The sequence below is a fragment of the Grampus griseus genome (assembly GCF_964374135.1).
Source record: "Grampus griseus genome assembly, chromosome: 6".
Lineage (NCBI taxonomy): Eukaryota > Metazoa > Chordata > Mammalia > Artiodactyla > Delphinidae > Grampus > Grampus griseus.
The window spans coordinates 30607245-30628816 of NC_139000.1; the positions used below are offsets into that span (position 1 = coordinate 30607245).

Below are 21572 nucleotides of genomic sequence, written 5' to 3' on the forward strand. Positions count from 1 at the left end.
TTTTTAAATTCAAAAATTCTGGAGGAGGCAGCAACTGTGATAATAAAAGATTAAAGTGAATTATTTCATTTCAGTGTCTATAAAACTGAGAAAAGAAGGTTTGTGTACAAATATCACAAAACAACATCAACCATTGAATAAATGTGGTTCTTCAATGCACACCTGAAGAAGAAAATTTTTTTAAAATTCTGGCATAAATATATTAAAGCTGACTAAAAAAAAGAAAATCAGGGCAAGCTACATCACTTCCTCATACAAAAAATGTACAAAACATTAGCCTCTAACTAGATAAACATAATACTTGTCTTCACAGTTTGACATCAAGTAACTGTGTGCCTTGAAGTATCGAATTGGAGGGTGATTTAAAAAAAAAAAAAAGCAGCTTGTGACACGTCAGCCGTTTCAGGTAACTTCGGTCATAGAGGCAGAGTGATTCTGCGAACACAAGCAGATAAAACCTTAGTTGACTCATGCACACATTCTCCCCAGAATATCCTCTTGCTTTTCTGTCTCAAGTTCATTCTGCTCCCGCTCCCTGACATGCTCTTCCAAGGACCCTCGAATTGTTACCTCTTCTATTAAAACTTCCCTGATTTTCAACCCAAATAAGACCATGTCTTATATCATACTTAACTATATTCTATGAAACATTTGAAGATCTAAAAGTAACTTTAGCTTCACCCCACATCTTTTTTTTTTTTAATATTGTGGCTTTAATTTTGAACAGTTCTAATCTTTGAAAAATTTCTATATGATATATTCCGAGTCATGAGTTCCAGAGCAATGAGTTTAATATTTTCGGATGCACAGGGGTTTTTGGTTTAAGGTATCTTTGAATTTCCAGAGAATGTGATCTAGATGCTTTTGAAGTTTCTTGATTTGCTTTATAGCCTTGCATGTGGTCTATTTTAAATGTTTTGTGTGTTTTGAGAAGGATTATATATGTGCCTTAGATCAACTTTATTAATCATCTGTCTTTTATTATATTTCATTTGCTTATTACTGAGAGAAGTGTTAAAATCTATGATTGCAGCTTCGTCCACTTTTCCTTGTAGTTCCATTAATTTTTGTTTATGTGGTTTGTTCATAATAACCCTTATCTCTTTGGTTTTATATAACTTATATATAATCCCACCTTTTTTCAGGCCCAAGTCTTTCTCTTTTGTTTGAACTTAAAACTTCCAGTCCATGGGATTGGTAAGTACCTTAAGAAATGGTGGCTTTAGATCTAATTCATTATGGGTTTCCAGATTCCTGTTTGTTTTTAGGACGCTAGAGATGTATATTCTTGAGAGTTCAACTATGAATTTTAGAAACTGAATATTCCATATTTTTCAAGGTACTTTTGTCTCCTATATTTGTGAAAATTGAGGTTTTTATATTTCTTGCCATAATGTGAAAAATTTGTTTTTACTTTTATAATATGCTTTCTTTTTTAAACTTTTGGTCAATAATTTGGTCATTTATATGTTTATAAGAGTCCATTTAAAAGTGGGTGGTAAAGATAAAGTAGTTTAACAGCCTAAGATAACTAACTGGGTGACTTCGGGCAGATTTCTTTAACTCTCCGAGTCTTTTCTTTTTTCTATTTATAATTTGAAGTCTATAATATCACTAGTTCTAAATCAAGGGGTGGCGAGCATTAGAATTCCTCTGGGACTATTTTCTTATATGGCTTTGCACCCCAGAATGGCTGAATCAGAATCTTCTGGAATAAGGTCATAGGCATCTGAGTCTTGAGATAGATTGGATCCTTCTTTTTTGTTAAAGAAAAAAATATCATCTCCCCCCTATATCGCCCCGCCCCCATCAGGAGACACGGGAGACTTTATACCACACACAGTGAGTTAACACACTGGCTCATCTCTCATTTCTCTGTTAATATAAACTGTGTTCAACAAAGACACAGTTGCTCAACGCTAAGCTTGATTACGCAGGTGAAAGTGGGTATGAGGCCACAGGACGAGGATAGCTCGAAGCTGGTCTCTCTAGGACACAACAGCTCTGTTGCATCACAAAATAATGCTTTGGAAACTCGACCATTTTTGTTCCGTTTGGATTCTGTAATTTTACTTTCTGGCTTCTCTTTAGTTTGGGGAAAGATTTTAGAAAATGTACCGTCTCAACCACAGAAGGCAAATACTCAAATTTGAGTTGGTCTTTTGGAGAGGAGGAAAGAACACTGCAGCTCTGGGGCTCCGTGTGGCAAAGGGGAAAGGATGTCTCTGGAAGAAGGGAAGGGAGGGTGAGGGCGTTCCCTCCCCAGCTAGACAGTCTTCTCCTTGAGGCGCTCTGAAGAGCTGGATGGACTTCACGTGTGAGAATGTGTGCTTTAAAGACAGGTTCATATCTTCTCTCAGATCCCCCTCCCGGGAAGATGGTTCTATCCCAGAAATTACAAAGGAGCAGCTTCTAGTAGAAGCCATGGCTGCTGCTGTTGCACAGGAAGCCCTCGCCCACAGGGGAAAACACAGGGCATATTTATTTTGGAAGAGGTGTAGCTCAGTGTAAACTCTGCCAGCCCTGTGCAGCTCAGCTCACACACACTGTCCCCTAGAGCGTGTTTCCATATTCAATGCTGAGAGTTGTAGATTTCAAAATGGAATTTTCCTTAAACGTCAGGCCGTGTGGTGTATAAGAGCAAGCAGGGCCTTTAGAATTAGATGGGCCTGGGTCTTAATCTTGACTGGGTGACCTTCGGCATGTTACTTAAACTCTTTTTGCCTTACTTCATCTATAAAGTCGAATGATAATGCAGATTGCAGGATTATTGTAAGGACTGAATGTGAGGGCTTGCAATAAATGCTCATTTTCTCTTCTTGACCCGCAAATAAAGGGTATATCCTCCTCACTACCCATGTGGAAAGCAGATGCTTCGTTACTTGAATATCGTACAACTAGTATGGAAGGCATCACTTAAGAGGCAATACTTTCCATCCGGCTTCCTGTAGCTTTATTTTGACTAGCCTGCAGAAGTCCTGTTCATCATTACTCATAAACTTCTATTTACCATGGAGTTTCAGATATTGACTAGAGCCCAGTTTTAGGTTCTCAGTTTTGACTAGAGGGTCTAGTTCAGGTTTTGGTTCTGGCTTGCATCTGTCCATCTATCACATATTTATTTCACCCCTAGTGAATGCCAGGAAATATAGAGGGTAAGAAAGACCTGGTTCATATACTTAATCTCTCAGTCCTTGTGGGAGGCAGATATGAGGGGATTACTGACATTAATTGTGAGGGGCAGTCACACCTGGGGCCCTGGGGTCTCTTTGACCCAAGCCTGGTATTCACAAAAGGCCTCAAATTGTGCCCAGATGAGGGGATATACATGGAAATAAACATACATGGACAGATTTGAAAAGTTCAACTACTGCCTGTAGTGAATAATAAACTAATGCATATTTTTAAAGAATTTTTAAAATCTATATTGCGAATAGCAGGTTTTGAAATCAGGTTGGCACCTCATTTTTCAATGTAAGTAGAATCCCCCAAAACATGGCCTGGATGTCTCTTGGCCTGGTCAACTACTACTGGTCCTGAGGGAGAAGAGAGAATTCTGGAGAAGGTTTCAGACAGAAGGTGATGCTTGAGCAGTGCTGGGTAAAAGGATGGGGCAGAAACAGGGTGCTCTTTGACCAGGACATTCAGGGTAAAGTCGACAGCATTTACAAGGACAGACTGATATGTTTGTGGAACTTGGCAAACATCTCAGCTTGCTTTTCGAATTCACCTTTGTCATTAGTTGCTTCATCTCAAAAAATAGAGGGAACCACTCTGACCTCACCAGGTACAAGAACATAATCAGGGAAGAAAAACTAGGGAGAGTCTATTTCACCATTTCATTACAAGGTTTTATTATTTAGCTAATTCGTCATTAACTGGCATTAACTGGCTATATATAAATAAATCAGTAGTAAAATTTTCACTATGTTATTTCTAATTGGACCAAGTCAAAATTTTCACCTTAATACAGGTGAAGGGAAAACAAACAAAATACTTGGCACTGGGTTTAATGGAGAGCCATAAATATTTTTCCCAAGGTGGAAATAGCTTTTTTTTTCCTGGTTCATTAATAAAATTAGACTTCATTAAATGTGAAAAGAAGTAGGATAGTTTCTCAGATGTCTGATAGTTACTCTTTAAATAGTGAAATATTTTATACCGTATTGATAGGAAGTACATGATAATTCCAGTGGGAGGAGATTTGCTTCTCTTGCACTCTGTAAAAATGATTTAGTAAGGAAATGCCAAATACAACAAGATTTCGAGATAGACTATTACAGAAAATAAACACTTTAGCAGGACTCAGCTACATGAAGAACGTGTCATGACATAAAAACCCTGTTTTATTAGTTATCCCCATTCTGTCTGCTTAAAGAGCTACTCACCCCAGTTTTCCCACTTGCTGGCTATGTGGCTTGGGGAAGAAATTTACTGTTGCTATTTTCATATTCCTCTCAATCTGTGAAATGGGAATTATACTACTGATTCAGTAAGTTTTTGTTCAAATAAAAATATATTTGTAAAGCACCTAGCAACTGTCTCAGGCAAAAGTCAGTGCTTTATACCATGTTTCAGGGCTCATTTCAGGTGGCAAGTCTTCTCCGTGGCTTTCCCTGCCTTAGAATAAGTTTCTTCTTCATCTGTGTTCACAAAGTGCTTCGTGTATCTGATTCAGCATGCCATGTTATGATTACTGATTTATATACACCTTTCCTGATCATCTGTGAGTTCCGTGAGCACAGGACTATGTGGCTAGTTACTCATCTCTGGCATGAAGCAAGGTCCTGGTGTAAATAAGTGATCAGTTAGTACTGTTGCATTGAATTTTTGATGGTCATCAAAACAGATCCAAAAGGATACTTAGTTACCTTTCTTAATGTGCTGCCAGTTTACATCTATCACTGGATGTAACAAAGCATTTCTTTCCAAATGTTGTCCTAGTTACTAAATCAAATTGGCCTCCCACAAGGGTTGGTGTAAATTTCACAAGTGTGTTACTACATTGGAGGTCAAGGTATCCTGAAGCAGTTGGGGTTTAAGTTAGACATGACTAAGAACTTCCTGAGGAAGGGCCAAGCCCTGGAAGGAATACAGGATTAATTGAGGGAAGCTGTGAAGTTCTTGAGGGCCTTTATGTCAGATTTTTATTGTTGCTGGGTGGATTCAGTTATGTCCTGTTTTCAGTAGAGAAATGGATTAGTTGACCTCCAAGATAACAGGCCTGGAGCCTCCGGGTTTGGTTTGCTAAAACCACTTTACTGTACCTGTGCACTTAAGGTTTCCAGAGGGCTTTCTATCCTTGGGAAAGCCATTAGGGGTACTCCACGGGGGTCCTCGGGTTTGGGTTTGGAAGGAGATCCTTGTGTTCCTTTAAAGTTATGGACCACACACATTCCCTGCAGGATGAGGGGAAAAAAGATTGGGGTCAGACTGCGGCCGTCAAAGCCTGGCCATCTCTGCGGGTGGCAGGCCTTCCCCCTTAGAATGTCGTTGCATAGTGACTTGTGAGCCAGTGGGTAGGGACCATGGAAAGACCTGGGGCATGGTTCAGGCTGCCTGCTGCTGAGCACATTCTAGGTGCTGAGGAAGCATCTGTTTGATCACCAGATGGCCAGGGATGCTCAGTCTACCCCCACTGAGCTTGTTTCCTCACCTGTAAAAATGGGAATAATACCTACCTCATAGATTTACAACAATTAAAAGACATGAGGAATGTAAAGCACCTCATGATAACAGCTAACATTTACTGAGGGCCACTTATGTGTCTGGTACTGTCCTGAGGGTTTACCTTACTTCATCTAATCCGCTCAGCAATCTTATAAGGGAGGTACTATTCTCCTCTCCAACTTAGATAAGGAGGCACAGAGAATTTAGGTAACTTGCCCAAGGTTACACAGATTTAAACTCCATAGCCTCTAAATCACACCACCGCTATAGGATTCTGCCTCTTAACAAGTGCCAAACATACAGCAAAAATGCAACGTTAGCTAGTCTTTAACTCTTACCTAAGATGATTACCCTTAAGTTACTTAGCAAATATTCACATCATTTATTAGTGGCACTTTTATTGCTTCCATTAAAACTCCCTCTCTAAATTGCTACCCACTTGTCTTTATTTCCTACTGAGGCCGCTTCATAACTAAGTCTGTTCTAACCATCTTTTGTCTCTTTCCATACTCTCTTCCATTGTTCTGCATCGTTTTTTCTATATCCAGTGCCTCTGAATCTTTCCTGTAGCTCCTCAAACCCCACAGAACGTTCACATGAATATTCTCTACCTGGCTCTCCTCTACCTTACTCTCCAGCTCTGCTTAAACTTCCCCCATTCAGGAAATGGGAGAAGTGGAGGGTGTAGGAGCTCTGGGGTTGGAGAGAGCAGGTCAGATTCCTGGCTTACTGGCTGGGTGGCCATTGGGCAAGTTACTTATCTGCGAGCCTCACTTTCCTCTTTTATAAAATGAAGATAAGAATACTGTTAGGGCAAGATAAACAAAACAAACACAGAACCGGTTGGTGGTTACCAGAGGGGAAGGGGGGCGGGGGGAGGGCAAAATAGGTTAAGGGAGTCAATTCTATGGTGGCAGATGAAAAGTAGACTTTTGGGGGCGAGCATCTGTATACAGATGTCAAATTATAATGTACACATGAAACATACATTATAAACCAAAGTTACCTCAGTAAAAAACATTGTAAGGGTTGTCCTGGGAGCACATGATTTGGTGTATATAAAGTGTAGGGCATGTAGTAATTGTTCAACTAACTTCCTTCCCCTTTCCCCCACTTTCATCTTCATAAGAAACACAAAACCATAATGAGCACAGGCCACAAATATGCTCTCGTTCAGACTCCCCTTTTTCGGCCTCCTCCAAGTCTCTGCTTTGGAACGCTTCCGTTCTCTTCTACAAGGTCCGCTTCTCCCATTTCCCAGCTTGGCGAGTGTATATGTGAGGTGTGTACATGCAGATACAGTGGGGGACAGTGTGGCCTGCCTCCTAACAGACCCGTTCAACAGCAGGTATGGGTCTTACATAAAGATCATTTGTGGAAAACAAATTTTGACATTCATCATCAATTGGGAAGGCAATACAAGACTTAACAGTAACCAAGTGGTAGGAAAGAGGGCTGCAAGTTACTGAGAGAACACAAGTTTAATGTTAAAGCAGAATTTGTGTATGGGGCCTCGGCAAACACAAAGTTTTTGGATTTCATCCCATAAAGACCCCATGAAATTGCTTGGAACAGTCAGTACCGCTTTTTCTCTTTAGCTGGGGTTGAGCTGGATTCAGGACCGATGGGGACAGCAAAAGTGTTTCTTTGGAGTTCAAGCCTTCACTTATGTACTGTTGATCTCTGTTTGTAAAATCCTCTCTTCTCTTGAAGTCACCTGTATTCTCTCCCCCTTTTAAAAATCACCCTCAGGGAAATATCTTCTGAGAGTTCAACATCTCAGGATCATCTCAGCACCACTTTTCCTGCTGCTTCACCCAGAGAATTTGCATTTAAGTCCCTCATCTTTTACTTTAGAAAGAAAAACTGGATCCATTAAAAATAATTTTGAATTCAAATGGAACTTGCCAGTTAATGTTCTGAGTGAATGCGAGCATTTTCTGTGTGTATCTGAGCAGGTAAAAATATTGGGAAACTCTGAGTTAGAGGTTGGGAGAGGCATATGTGCATTTTGTATGTTGGGGAGGACATACATACAGAATCCCTGTATGGAAGGGGTAGGACAAGGAGCAGTTAGGTCATAGGCCTGTGAAATCTATCTGCGTGAGATGTTAGTCTTAACAGGTGCCTTGGACCAGAAAGGACAGAAGGGGAGGAAGGACATCCAGGCTGTGATGGCTTCTGTCTCCTAGGGGAGGCCTGCTGAATGTTATTAGGAGATTGATTTCATGCACAACATCTGCAGGCCTAGTGATTTACTGTAAATCCTTCTGGGTGTATTTTATTTTATTTTATAAATTTATTTTATTTATTTTTGGCTGCATTGGGTCTCCATTGCTGTGCACGGGCTTTCTCTACTTGCAGCGAGTGGGGGGCTACTCTTCATTGCGGTGCGGGGCTTCTCATTGTGGTGGCTTCTCTTGTTGCGGAGCACGGGCTCTAGACATGCGGGCTCAGTAGTTGTGGCATGCAGGCTCAGTAGTTGTGGCTCCTGGGCTCTAGAGCACAGGCTCAGTAGTTGTGGCATGCGGGCTCAGTAGTTGTGGCTCGTGGGCTCTAGAGCACAGGCTCAGTAGTTGTGGCACACGGGCTTAGTTGCCCCACAGCATGTGGGATCTTCCCGGACCAGGGCTCAAACCCATGTCCCTTACATAGGCAGGCAGATTCTTAAACACTGCGCCACCAGGGAAATCCCTTCTAGGTATATTTTAAATCCTGGAAGATAATTTTTAAAACTGAACCTCTATGGTATGCCCATGCAATGGAATACTACACAGCAAGAAAAAGGAATTACTGATAACATGCTTACAACATGGATAAATCTCAAAATAATTATGCTGGGTAAAGGATGCCAGGATAAAAAATACATACTGTATGATTCCATTAATATTAAATCTTAGGGTAATCTAATACAGAAGATCAGTGGTTGCTTAGGAATGAAGGGAAAGGAAGGGTGGGAGAGAAGGATGTATCTGTAGGTCAAAACTGGTCAAATTATACACTTTCTATGCCGTTTATTGTATGCCTATCATACCTCAAATCTGTAAAAATTTAAAAAATCAATATAAGTTAACCAGAACCCTTCTCCAGGAAGTATTATTTCGTTGAGAGGCCACTTACAGTGGAAATAAGATGCCTAAGAGGCATATTCAGATAAGAGTCCCCCTAAAAAGTCTGGGTGTGGTTAGCTGAGGGTTTTCATATCTCTGAGTGGGATATGCAAGTCTGGGCCAGAGTGGAATTTCTTGAAATGCTGGAGAAGGAGCTGCCTGCTTGTGTCAATATTTCGTTCTCTGTTCTTCCCCCAAACAACACTTAGCTTATGCTCCCAGTACGTTCTGAACAAGTATTTAGAGAATCATGGTTTGAAGGTATGCTAAATTGCTTCTGCCCAGCCCCAAGGCCAGGGCTGAAGCAAGTGGAGCAAGCCGTCCTTCCTGAAGCCATCCTACTCCTGACCCACAGGGGGAATATGCAGTCATATTTCTGAAAGAAAGGGCACAGGATACTTGGCGAGCAACTGCAACTCACAAGGTTGGGCCCAGAGGACCTTGGACTTAGACTGGAGTCTGGGGAGCCTGACTTGCCAGGATCCTGGGCAGCCTTTCAGAGGGCACCAGCGGGGAAAAAAGTAGAGGGAAGCTGACCTACCAGAAACAGGGCTACAGCAGTGCCCAGGATGAAGCCCGCGATCACATCGGAGCAGTGGTTCCGATACTCGGAGACCCGGTTGAGGCCCATCAGGAAGGCTGTGCAGAGGGTCCCGAGGCACAGCACCGGCTTGGCCAGTCGACTGCTTTTCGTCTTGATTGTGCTTGTGATGTACATCTAGGTTAGGACAGAGACCAGGGAGTGACTGGCAGCCTCTGCATACGGTGTATATACACACATGCACGGACATACACCACACACAAACGGGCCTGTACCAAAGCAAGAACGATGAATGAATGTACATGGGTCTCGGTGCTTTGTATTCTGGTGGGCATGGGAACAGAAATTACAGTGACATGAATGACTGCATAATAATCAGGTTCAGAGCATGCAGTTTTTATGCAACAAACTAAAGAATCACTTGGGGTATTAGGAAACCCAGATAAGAATCTCAGATGCCAAATAAATCTTCTATGAGAATTAATTTTATGGAGAAGACCAGGTAGGTGAGTGGCAATACATTTCACTTTTTGTGTCCTCCATAATCCTAGCGGATTCTTCACACTTTCAATGAATATAAAAGCATTAGTTAATTGACTGAATTAGAACTTGCAAACCAGTGTGTCACATAAATACGTTTCAGTTGTGCTGGGAAGTTGATTCTCACAATCCTTGTGATAGCTTGATCAGCCCTATCCATTCATTTACTCCAGCATGTTTTAAGATAAAATTTTCTATGTGGGTCACGACATATAAAAAGTTGGGAAGTCCTGATGTAAGTAAAGGATGATGCAACTTACGACATGTGAGTTGTAGGTTGTTCTTATTCCATTGTGAGGAGCTGGGTAAGACTCCTAAGTATTTCATAGGCTCAGTTACCAAATGTGTCCCTTGTGGCTTAGAGTTAGGAAGATGTGCCTCTTTCAAACAAGTAAATACTTTGTTACACAACCTTTGGTGGTGGTTACAAGAAACCACTAGAGGGCGTAATTGATCTATCATCGCTTCTTAACAAGTGTGCTAAATGAGTTTGCAACCCAGAAAAATAGTATGCCAATACTTAAATTACAATCTATGGTGTGCTTGTATGGCCTGAGCACATGTAAGTTCACACAGATGCATTTTAAAGTATTATAGTGGAAACTTAATTTCCTAGAATGATCCTTCAGCGCTGGTGTGAATACAGGAAGATGGGATTTTCTTTGTTACATGTAATAGATACCCTATAAAACTGTGGTTAGATCAGAGTTACATAAATCATATCATTACACCATTCTGAGGCTGTGTAGGAAATGTCACTTAACATCTATACTAGATATATTTAAATTTAGTTTTTTATGCTTCTATATTGTTTTTTAATTAAAGCCTTTATAAATCTTTCCTATAAGATTACAAACTTTTTTTTTTTTTTTTTGCGGTACGCGGGCCTCTCACTGTTGTGGCCTCTCCCGTTGTGGAGCACAGGCTCCGGACGCGCAGGCTCAGCGGCCACGGCTCACGGGCCTAGCCGCTCCGCGGCATGTGGGATCTTCCCGGACCGGGGCATGAACCCGTGTCCCCTGCATCGGCAGGCGGACTCTCAACCACTGCGCCACCAGGGAAGCCCAAGATTACAAACTATTAATAACATGGGCCTGTGGTTAGTTAGTATTCTTCACAGCATTAACTAGTACTTAGGAAATCCTTGTTGAGTAATTTCTGAAAGCACACATAATAGGGGCTCGGAAAAATGTTTACACAATTGGAATCTTGTATCAGGGTTTCTGATTATAGTCTGTCTGTGGGGCATGATTTGAATTGGATTATATCTGAATCCTTGAAAACGTGCTATATAAGCATCTATTCTGAGTAAGATAACTTCTTTCTTCCCAAGAGAAATTTATATCTCACTTGACGAGACAGTAGTTTTTGATGAGTAACAGATTTATTTTTATAACGATGTTGTAAAAATTGATTTCATACAACGATTACTTGAGTTCGATAAAAATACAGAAAAAGGTGCAAGAGTACATTGCTTCATATAACTTAGGTCCTAGATAATCTAAGATACAAAGCAATTATTTTGAAAACTGGAAACTATGCCAAATGCCTGAAAAGACTTTGTTTAAAAAATACGTGGTGTAGATTTTTTTGGGGAGTGGGCAGTAAAGCCCAGGAATCTCACTGAGCTAAATTGGTCTGTTTGTAAATCAGACTTCTGTATTATTTATGTTCATGTTTCCTTAATATGGGGGTAGCTGAAATCACTTTTGATATGTATTCATTAAAGAGTAGATCTAAAAGAAATAATTCGACTTATTTTGGAAAATTGATCCTACAGATGTTATCCTATAAATTGGACAAAAAGCGCCATTGTTTTAAAGAGAATATTCAGCAATTTCTTTCAAACTCTACTAAGTGGACCAGACCTGTAGTCAGTCACCTTTACTCCACCCTGAATGTATGTATTTGGGGCAATGGCATGGACACACTTCCATCAGAAGCAGACTCAGGGAGTGCAGTGACTGTCGTTGAATAAGAGGGGACATGCTCCCTGGGGGTGGGGCAAGGGCACACCCAGAGTCTCTGGGAAGACTGTGTAGTTTGAAAAGGGGTCTTTCCTCTGCCTCCTCCTACCTCACCTTTCACTGAGAATCACTAGACTAGTCACACCCTGAATATAAAATAAGTTGAAGGAAAAGGGGTGTTTTCAGCAATAGTCACTCATCCACAGGTAAATACACATGATATCCAGGAGTGGAACCTTTGCACTGATCCCTCTACTTCTGTACGCTTGGTTCTAAGGAAACAGAGGTCAGAAAAAGGTGAAATGAAGTCATTTCCAAAGTGGATGCAATTAAAGAGCAGGAAAAAAAGATGGACACCATCATTTCTTTTATTTTAAGATGTGAGACACATTTTGGGCTTTCTCTGTGATGAGAGCAAAAAGTTTAGAATATTATACCCCAGTGGGGGCAGTCAAAACTTGTGTGACCCAGGGAACAGTGAGAAGTAAACTTGTGGGTGTTCGGGGTCTTTTAGGATCACCCATCTGTCCTGGCAAAGTGATGAAGAGTATTAGGAGGAGCAGAGGAAAGCCATGTCTTTATCCGGGTTTGCCGCACTGCCCAGGCAGGCGTTCACACGAGGCACACACCTGCAAATTTGTAGACAAGTGTGAGAAATGTGTGCTGTTCTAGAAACAACCAAAGCTTTGGCAAAGAGTGCTGTTCTGGCCAGTGAAAGAACCCCATACCCGGTGCCAGGAGCCTGGGCCTCCGCTCTGACTCTGTGTTCTTAGCTACTCTCTGGGCCTCAGTCTCTGCATCTGTAAAATGGGAGGATGTGACTAAGTGATTATCAACAGTCTTGCCAGAATTAACATCCTCTGGCAGGTCTTAAATTGGGATGTTGAGGGTGGGGGCAACAGCATGATATAATAAAGGAGAAACATATTGTAACATGACTTTAAAAGTCACCAGAAGTAATGAAAGAATGGGGGGGAGGGTGGTGGAGAGACCCATCACAGCCACAACTCCACGTGGGTCATACTCACCGTGGCATATAAGGCGGAGTAAATGCTCAGAGCAGCATGTTTGGAGGGAAAGGACCTCCTAGCCTTCTCTATCACTTCCAGGTCCCCCGTACAGATGTTCCCGTTGTTGATAAACTGGTGGTGCGCCCGGCAGTCTGCGCTGGTGTAGTTGGGCTTGCACACTGTCAGGAAGTACGGCGTCAGGTGCCCCGTGACCACTTGTCCGGCGTTTACAAAAATGTCAGTAGCAAAAAGCCCAAAAGCAAATACCCCTATGAGGAGATTTAAAATAATTAGGAAAGTGACATACCCCATCGATTGGTTTTGTCCCTGAGAGAAAAACAGCAGTGAGAGTCCATGACAACCTATCAGAAAGGTCCTCCCCAGAGTCAAATTGTCCCCTCACCTTTATCTTTCCAGGGACTGGTGCCTGCTTCCCAAACCACTGTTTCTTCCAAATTGGTGCAGTCACGCTGCTGTTAGCATTTCATTATTTTGTATAAGTAAATTAGAAGCAGCGTGTGCTAACGGAAAGAATTTGAATTTTGGAGTCATGTAGAGCTGGGCTCCAGACCCACCTCTGGTGACTCGTTCACGGTGTAAGTTGTTGACCTTCTCTGAATCTTGGTACCCTCATCACAAAGTGGTTGGGGGGAGTGATACCTCAGAAAGGAGTTGGAAAGATGAAATAAAATATGTGCAAAACACCCGCTGCGTGCCTGGCATTAAGTAGTTACTCAACATTAGTTCTCTTTCCGTCTATAGAAAATATCTTCCCCCTGGTCCTGTTGGAAATGCAGATACTCCTTGGAGGGAGTTATCATGGCAGGTGAGAGAATGAGGTTGTTAGAGAGTCGTCCCTAAAAGAGAGAAAAAGATCACTCTAGAAACCTTGATTGAATTGGATGTTTCATTGGATGTTGGAAACAGAAAACGAGGAGGAAGAGTGTTAAAGATGAATGTTGTTGACTGTATCAAATTACCACAAACGGAGTGGCTTAAACCAACACAAATGTATTGTTTTACAGTTCCGGAGGTCAGAAGTCCCAAATAGGTTTCACGGGGCTAAAATCAAAGTGATGGCAGAGCCGTGTTCTTTCTGGAAGCTCCAGAGTAGAATTCATTCCTTGCTTCTTCCAGCTTCTCGCCTTCATTTCTTGACTTGTGGCCCCGCTCTCCCCCTGCCTCCGCAGCAGTCATATCATACGAGCTCTGCTTCCATTGTCACGTTTCTTTCCATGACTCACTCTCTTGCTTCTCTCTTAGAAGGTTACATTGTCTACCCGAATAATCCAGGATAATCTCAAAATCCTTAATCTAATCACACATATAAATTCCTTTTTGTCATGTAAAGTAATATATCCAGTTTCTAGGGGTTAGGACATAGACATGTCGGAGCGAGGAAGGCGTTATTTTACCCACCATGCTGACTTGGCCTGCTTGGCCAAGAACCCCGTGGGTAGGCTATATTTCCTGGATTTTATCTGTTCTCTGGTAAATTCCGTAGGAATATAGGATTACCGCCAACAAGCTTGAACATGAATAAGCAGAATTCCCTATAGGAAGTTTCACTGTGGACCTTTCAAAGCCTATACATACATCTATAGATTACCTGTGGACTATTTTCTGTTAACTATATCAAGAGCAGCTGTGCAGAGCCAAGGTACATACAAGTCATCTGAAGAGATAAAGAAGACTTTTCAAGTGCGACTCAATTATGAGAGAAGTTGGCAAGTGTGAGAGGCAGCGTTAACCCTTGTAAATGTCAAGGATCTGCTATATTTTCAATTAAATTTCTATCCAATTTTGACTTCCATATTCAATGTCTTGAATCTGCAAATTGTGCTGACTTCAGCAGCTAAAAGTCAATCCATTAGAGCAGAAGCAAAGACAAGTTTGGCTGAAACCTTCATCCGGTTTCCATTTTGACCTGTATTGATTGTTATAATTTTCTTTTTTGTGGCTTTGCCAGTATGTGCTTTATCAGAATGAGAACTGGCTCTTTTAATACCTTCAGCCGGCTCACACTCATAGCGTCTGACCTCTGAGAGTAGGCATTCGCTGATCATTCGTGGTAATTTTCACCCACAGGTTCTGGAAGTTTGGTTAGAAATTTTTTTTACATCTTCAAGCAAGATTCTCAAAGACCAGGTTCCTGGCTTTTTCAAGGGGCAGTAAGTCTGTCTAGACATACCTTTCCAGGAAACTAGGGTAACATGTGATTTGAAAAGGGAAAAGTGACAGCATCTTCCTCTGGGATTTTATTTGTCAGAATGCTTCCAATCAGGGCGAATTCTTTCTGAGATAGAGGATTTCTAGGCTCCTTGGATAGGTGTCTGAAGGACCAGGTCCATGGTCACAGTGAATCTGTGACGGGCAGATTTCCACTTTGCTGCCATGTGATATTATTGCTGAAAGTTGCTTTCCCCTCTTCTCTTTGCCTCTCCTGGATTTTGTCTGCTTCTCCTGATGGCTTAACAAGCATTTGCTTTCCAAACATTTCATTCTGGTGTATTTGATGTACCTTGAGAAAGGCAGTCCCGGGGATTCCACTTGCCTGGCATGGGCCATGCCAACAAAGTGTAGTGGAAGCTGCAGCGGTGATTCACAGACAATGTCAGATCCTACGGGGCTTTTGTAAGAAATTCCAGCTATTCCTCTGTTAATCCTGAGCTCCTTGTGTGTATGTTACAAGCCTCAGAAGCCAAACAGAGCTGCTTTTGTCCTCAGAGTCAGGTAGAACACTGTTTATGGTCTCCTGTACTGCAATATATGATTTGAAGGAGATGCTTTTAAAGTGTCTATATATCCTACCTTGGTGGCTAAAATTCTTTAAGTGAGATAATCTTTTTGAAATTTTAACAGATACATTTTTCATTCCTGTAACCCTCCCTAGCTGGTTCTACTTATCTTATGGCTCTGCTCCCAACGGTGTTCCTTGTCTCAGGGGAGCTGATCGCATTTCGGAATGGACTTATAGCAGACACAAAGTCTAAAAGTAAAGCTCCTTTGGCTTGCCAGGGCTATGTGCTTGAGACACGTACTGCTGTTTTTGTTTGGAATTCTGAAAAGACTTGGACGGGAAAACCAAGAGCCATGGTCTATAGGATAAGACCATTGAGTTTCTAAAATAAACCCTAGAATGGGGAAGATGAGGCTGAGGGTGTCTCCCAAGGAGACAGAACCCTGCCTGGTCTGGCTGTGAAGGAGTGAAGGGGCATCCCATGCTCTTTGCCTCATGCTGGCTGTCAAACCCCAGGGGCAGGGCAATAGAAACCTCCAGAATGATTTTTGGAAATCAAGTTGAAGCATGTCCTGTGCCTCCCAGGGATGTAGCTCAGGAGCCCTGGACAACTTTTAGAGAAGTTCCACATCCAGCACAGTATCAGAACTACAGGAGCCTGCACTGGCAATGTTGGAGGGAGGATCAAATTGTTTGAGCCCTAGGGTTCCTCCCAAGACCCATACATTCTGGCATGGAATGGGCTAAGCACCTGTGAATTCCCACATCCCTAAGGGGTGAGGGGCATTGGAATGCTGAGAGGACAAGGAGGCTAGAAAAAATGTGGCATTAGGACAGAGACTGGCATCTGTTGATGGTGTTGTCTGCGGTCCCTGTTTTGATGATACAGATCGCTAAGGTAACCTGAGCGTGCCTCTTCTTTGTGGCCTCAAAGGATCTGACACCCATCAGGCAAGTCAAAGGATGAAGAAAGAGGAGATGAAAGTGTTTTTTTTTTTTAAAAAACAAGTCCTTTTTCCCCCCTCTGAGAATTTTACCAGGATCCCTCTGATCTCAGACAGGACGTCTTTGGACAAATGAGGATCTTTGATCACTAGTAAATTAGGACACGTAGGTGAAACTCTGTGATCTGCTTCTTGCCAAGGAATCAGTGCAGAGTTCTATCCTTTTACTCAACCAAGAATGTAGTAGGGAAAGCAGTGACGTGCGCAGGAAATGCGTACGACAACGATCTTCTCAGCCAAAGGTAACTGGTGTACTGGCAAATGATAACAGGGCTCCTATCGGGATCTCTTTAGGCCTCCCAAACAGAGAACTGGTCAAAATACAGAAGCCAGACTGCTTGTTGCTGAGTCCACACAGGAGGCCTTCATTAGGAAGCCTAGACCCAGGCTGCAGAGTAATAATTAGCAGGGACTGGTGGGGTGAGCAAAGAAAGGAATAAATTCCTTTTAGCCACAAAGAACCTGTGACTTTAGGTGGAGCCTCTGAACTGAAGGCCAATTATTCCATATTAAATTATAAGTGTATAATTTTCCAGTTTAAAATGGCACTTTGCTAACAGCCTCTAATAGAGCACCTCTCAACTGTCCACTAAAACATAAACAATGGCAGTGAAAAAAGATGGAAACTCATAGTGCCAACCTGAAGGGCTAATCAGTGAGGGATTTCTATCTCTCTCTCTCTCTCTCTCTCTCTCTCTCTCTCACACACACACACACACACACACACAGTTTTACCTCATGGAAAACCTGAGCTTCTCCTCTGAAGACAAAGATCATGGGAGAAAACCTAGGGAGTATTTCCTTTCTTTCCTGTCTGCCCCCTGAATCAGAGATCCAGGATTTAGACTGCTCAGAAAATAGGGATGCTGTCACTCCACTGGATGAGTTCTGCTCTTTGAATTTGCCTGGGACTGTCTCCTCTCCCCCCTTATTCTTCTAAATGTATTTAGAGACACACTGGGACAACAACTAGGCAGGAAGTGGCAGGGGCACCGGCGCTGGTGTCTTGCTCCTGAGAGGAACAGAAACGCATGCTGGGCGCCATAGCTTTGCATGCACCGCACTGTCACGGCAGTGGCGGTATGAGGAGATGCCAGTTCACTGGAGCTGAGGCACTCCAGTAGGAAGCCTGCTGATTTGGGATTGGACTTAGCCCTGTGCACACCAACCTGCTCTTAAGCTTAAGCTCTGAAGAGTGGGCCAAGAACTTCTGTTGAGGAAAACTGAGTGTGTATAGATCTTGCCCCACTTAAGACTGAAGAGGGAGAAATAATCACACATCACATGGGGTCTTGGGGAAAAAAATACTTCTATTTTATTTTTATTTTTTTACGTTGTATGGTCAATTTATATGTAATGTCTAAAGTAGGCAAATCCACAGATAGAAAGTAGAATAGTGGACATCAGGGTCTGGGGAGAAGGGAAAATAGTGAGTGACTGCTAATGGGCATCGGATATTTTTGGGGGGATGAAGAAATTTTCTGGACTTAGAAGAAAGATGGTTGCTCAACTTTGTGAATGTACTAAAAACCACCAAACTGACCACTTTAAAAGGGTGAATTTTGTGGTATGTGAATTGCATCTCAGTAAAAATAAAAGAAACGATATGTTTGCATATTTGAGATATAGACTCAAATTCATAACTGCTATATATATAAAGCACTTTTGAGTTTATAAAGTTTTTGTTTTTTATTGAAGTATAGTTGATTTACAATGTGTTCTAGGTTTACAGCAAAGTGATTCACTTACACATATATACATTTTCAAATTCTTTTCCCTTATAGGTTATTACAAAATATTGAGGCTAGTTCCCTGTGCTATATAGTAGGTCCTTGTTGGTTATCTATTTTATATATTAGTAGTATGTATATGTTAATCCCAGACTCCTGATTTATCTCGCCACTTCCCATTTGGTAACCATAAATTTGTTTTCTATGTCTGTGGGTCTATTTCTGTTTTGTAAATAAGTTCATTGCATCATTTTTTTTTTAGATTCTACATATAAGCAATATCATATGATATTTTTCTTTCTCTGTCTGGCTTACTTAGTATGATAGTCTCTAGATCCATCCATGTTGCTGCAAATGGCATTATAGCATTCTTTTTTACAGCTGAGTAATATTCCATTGTATAAATATACCACATCTTCTTTATCCATTCATCTATTGATGGACATTTAGGTTGCTGCCATATCTTTGTTATTGTAAATAGTGCTGCTATGAACATTGGGGTGCGTGTATCTTTTCAAATTATGGTTTTCTCAGGGTATATGCCCAGTAATGGGATTCCTGGGTCATATGGTAGTTCTATTTTTAGTTTTTTAAGGAACCTCCACACTGTTCTCCGTAGTGGCTGTACCAAATTACATTCCCACAAATAGCGTAGGAGAGTTCCCTTTTCTCCACACCCTCTCCAGCATTTATTATGTGTAGACTTTTTGATGATGGCCATTCTGACCAGTGTGAGGTGATACCTCATTGTAGTTTTTTTTTTTTAACATCTTTATTGGCGTATGATTGCTTTACAATGTTGTGTTACTTCCTGCTGTATAACAAAGTGAATCAGCTCTATGTATATATATATATATCCCCATATTCCCTCCCTCTTGTGTCTCCCCCCCTCCCACCCTCCCTATCCCACCCCTCTAGGTGGTCACAAAGCACCGAGCTGATCTCCCTGTGCTATGTGGCTGCTTCCCACTAGCTATCTATTTTACGTTTGGTAGTGTATATAAGTCCATGCCACTCTCTCACTTTGTCACAGCTTCTCCTCCACACCCCACCCTGTCTCCATTCTCAAGTCCATTCTCTACGTCTGCATCTTTATTCCTGTCCTGCCTCTAGTTTCACCAGAACCTTTTTTTTTTTTTTAGATTCCATATATATATGTTAGCATACAGTATTTGTTTTCCTCTTTCTGACTTACTTCACTCTGTATGACAGACTCTAGGTCCATCCACCTCACTACAAATAAATCAATTTTGTTTCTTTTTATGGCTGAGTAGTATCCCATTGTATATATGTGCCACATCTTCTTTATCCATTCATCTGTCGATGGACACTTAGGTTGCTTCCATGTCCTGGCTATTGTAAATAGAGCTGCAGTGAACATTGTGGTACATGTCTCTTTTTGGATTATGGTTTTCTCAGGGTATATGCCCAGTAGTGGGATTCCTAGGTCATGTGGTAGTTCTATTTTTAGTTTAAGGAACCTCCATACTGTTCTCCATAGTGGCTGTATCAATTTACATTCCCACCAACAGTGCAAGGGTTCCCTTTTCTCCACACCCTCTCCAGCATTTATTGTTTGTAGATTTTTTGATGATGGCCATTCTGACCGGTGTGTGGTGACACCTCATTGTAGTTTTGATTTGCATTTCTCTAATAATGAGCAGTTGAGCATCTTTTTATGTGCCTGTTGGCCATCTGTATATCTTCTTAGATCTTCTGCCCATTTTTTAATTTTTATTTTATATTGGAGTATAGTTGATTTACAATATTGTGTTAGTTTCAGGTATACAGCAAAGTGATGCAGTTATACATATCTTCTGCCCATTTTTAAAATTTTTTATATTTTATTAACATCTTTATTGGAGTATAATTGCTTTACAATGGTGTGTTACTTTCTGCTTTATAACAAAGTGAATCAGCTATACATATACGTATATCCCCATATCTCCTTCCTCTTGCATCTCCCTCCCACCCTCCCTATCCCACCCCTCTAGGTGTAGTATTACTCTGCCAATTTTTTTTTTTAAATTTAGTTATTTTTGGCCATGTTTGGTCTTTGTTGCTGGGTGCGGGCTTTCTCTAGTTGCGGTGAGCGGGGGCTACTCTTTGTTGCAGTGCACAGGCTTCTCATTACAGTGGCTTCTCTTGTTGTGGATCACGGGCTCTAGGTGCATGGGTTTCAGTAGTTGTGGCACGTGGGCTCAGTAGTTGTGGCTCGCAGGCTCTAGAGTGCAGGCTCAGTAGTTGTGGCGCACAGGCTTAGTTGCTCTGCTGCATGTGGGATCTTCCCGGACCAGGGCTCAAACCCATGTCCCCTGCATTGGCAGGTGGATTCTTAACCACTGTGCCACAAGGGAAACCCTCTGCCCATTTTTTTGATTGGGTTGTTTGTTTGTTTTGATATTGAGCTGTATGAGCTCTTTGTATATTTTGGAGATTAATCTCTTGTTGGTCATATCATTTGCAAATATTTTCTCCCATTCTCTAGGTTGTTTTCGTTTTGTTTATGATTTCCTTTGCTGTGCAAAAGCTTTTAAGTTTAATTAGGTCCCATTTGTTTATTTTTGTTTTTATTTCCATTACTCTAGGACACAGATCCAAAAAGATATTGTTGTAATTTATGTCAAAGAGTGTTCTGCCTATGTTTTCCTGTAGGAGTTTTATAGTATCTGGTCTTACATTTAGGTCTTTAATCCACTTTGAGTTTATTTTTGTGTATGGTGTTAGGGAGTGTTCTAATTTCATTCTTTTACATGTAGCTGTCCAGTTTTCCCAGCACCACTTATTGAAGAGACTGTCTTTTCTCCATTGTATATTCTTGCCTCCTTTGTTGTAGATTAATTGACCATAGGTGTGTAGGAAAAAATACTCCTATTTTAAACTAGTATTGTACCGTTATGCTTCTTTTTTGTACCTCTTATCTCAGTAGGAAATTTATATGTGTGATTATTCAGTAATGTCCATCTCTCCCATTAGGATTGTAGAATATGCAAGCTCCAAAGAGCAGGGAACACATCTATTTTTGTTCAACACTGTATCCAAGCACCTAGTATCAAACCTGGTCCATAGCAAACAAATATTTGTGGAATCATGAATCAATTGCTGAAGAAACTTCAGAGAAGATTGACAGGAGAAGAAGGTAAAAGAGCATAGGAACTTGTCCAAATTTTCTAACTCATGTTGGTGTCTCACATCCCTGATTCTGTTGAACATGGGTTTGACATGAAACCACTTGGCATGTGTGATGTAGAGACCATTTT

The 21572-nt window shown here is 41.4% G+C and overlaps 1 protein-coding gene across 1 annotated transcript in view; it reads right to left on the reverse strand.

Annotated features, from left to right (window-relative positions):
* Nucleotides 1-402: 402 nt before the first annotated feature.
* Nucleotides 403-21572, reverse strand: part of PLPPR1 (phospholipid phosphatase related 1) — a gene marked incomplete at both ends in the record, with an annotated part of 117734 nt that continues 96564 nt past the window's right edge. Inside the window, 4 exons of the mRNA XM_082657434.1 lie at nt 403-435; nt 5268-5399; nt 9322-9498; nt 12857-13107. Coding sequence (XP_082513560.1) covers nt 403-435; nt 5268-5399; nt 9322-9498; nt 12857-13107 — 593 coding nt within the window. The remainder of the gene's footprint in view (nt 436-5267; nt 5400-9321; nt 9499-12856; nt 13108-21572) is intronic.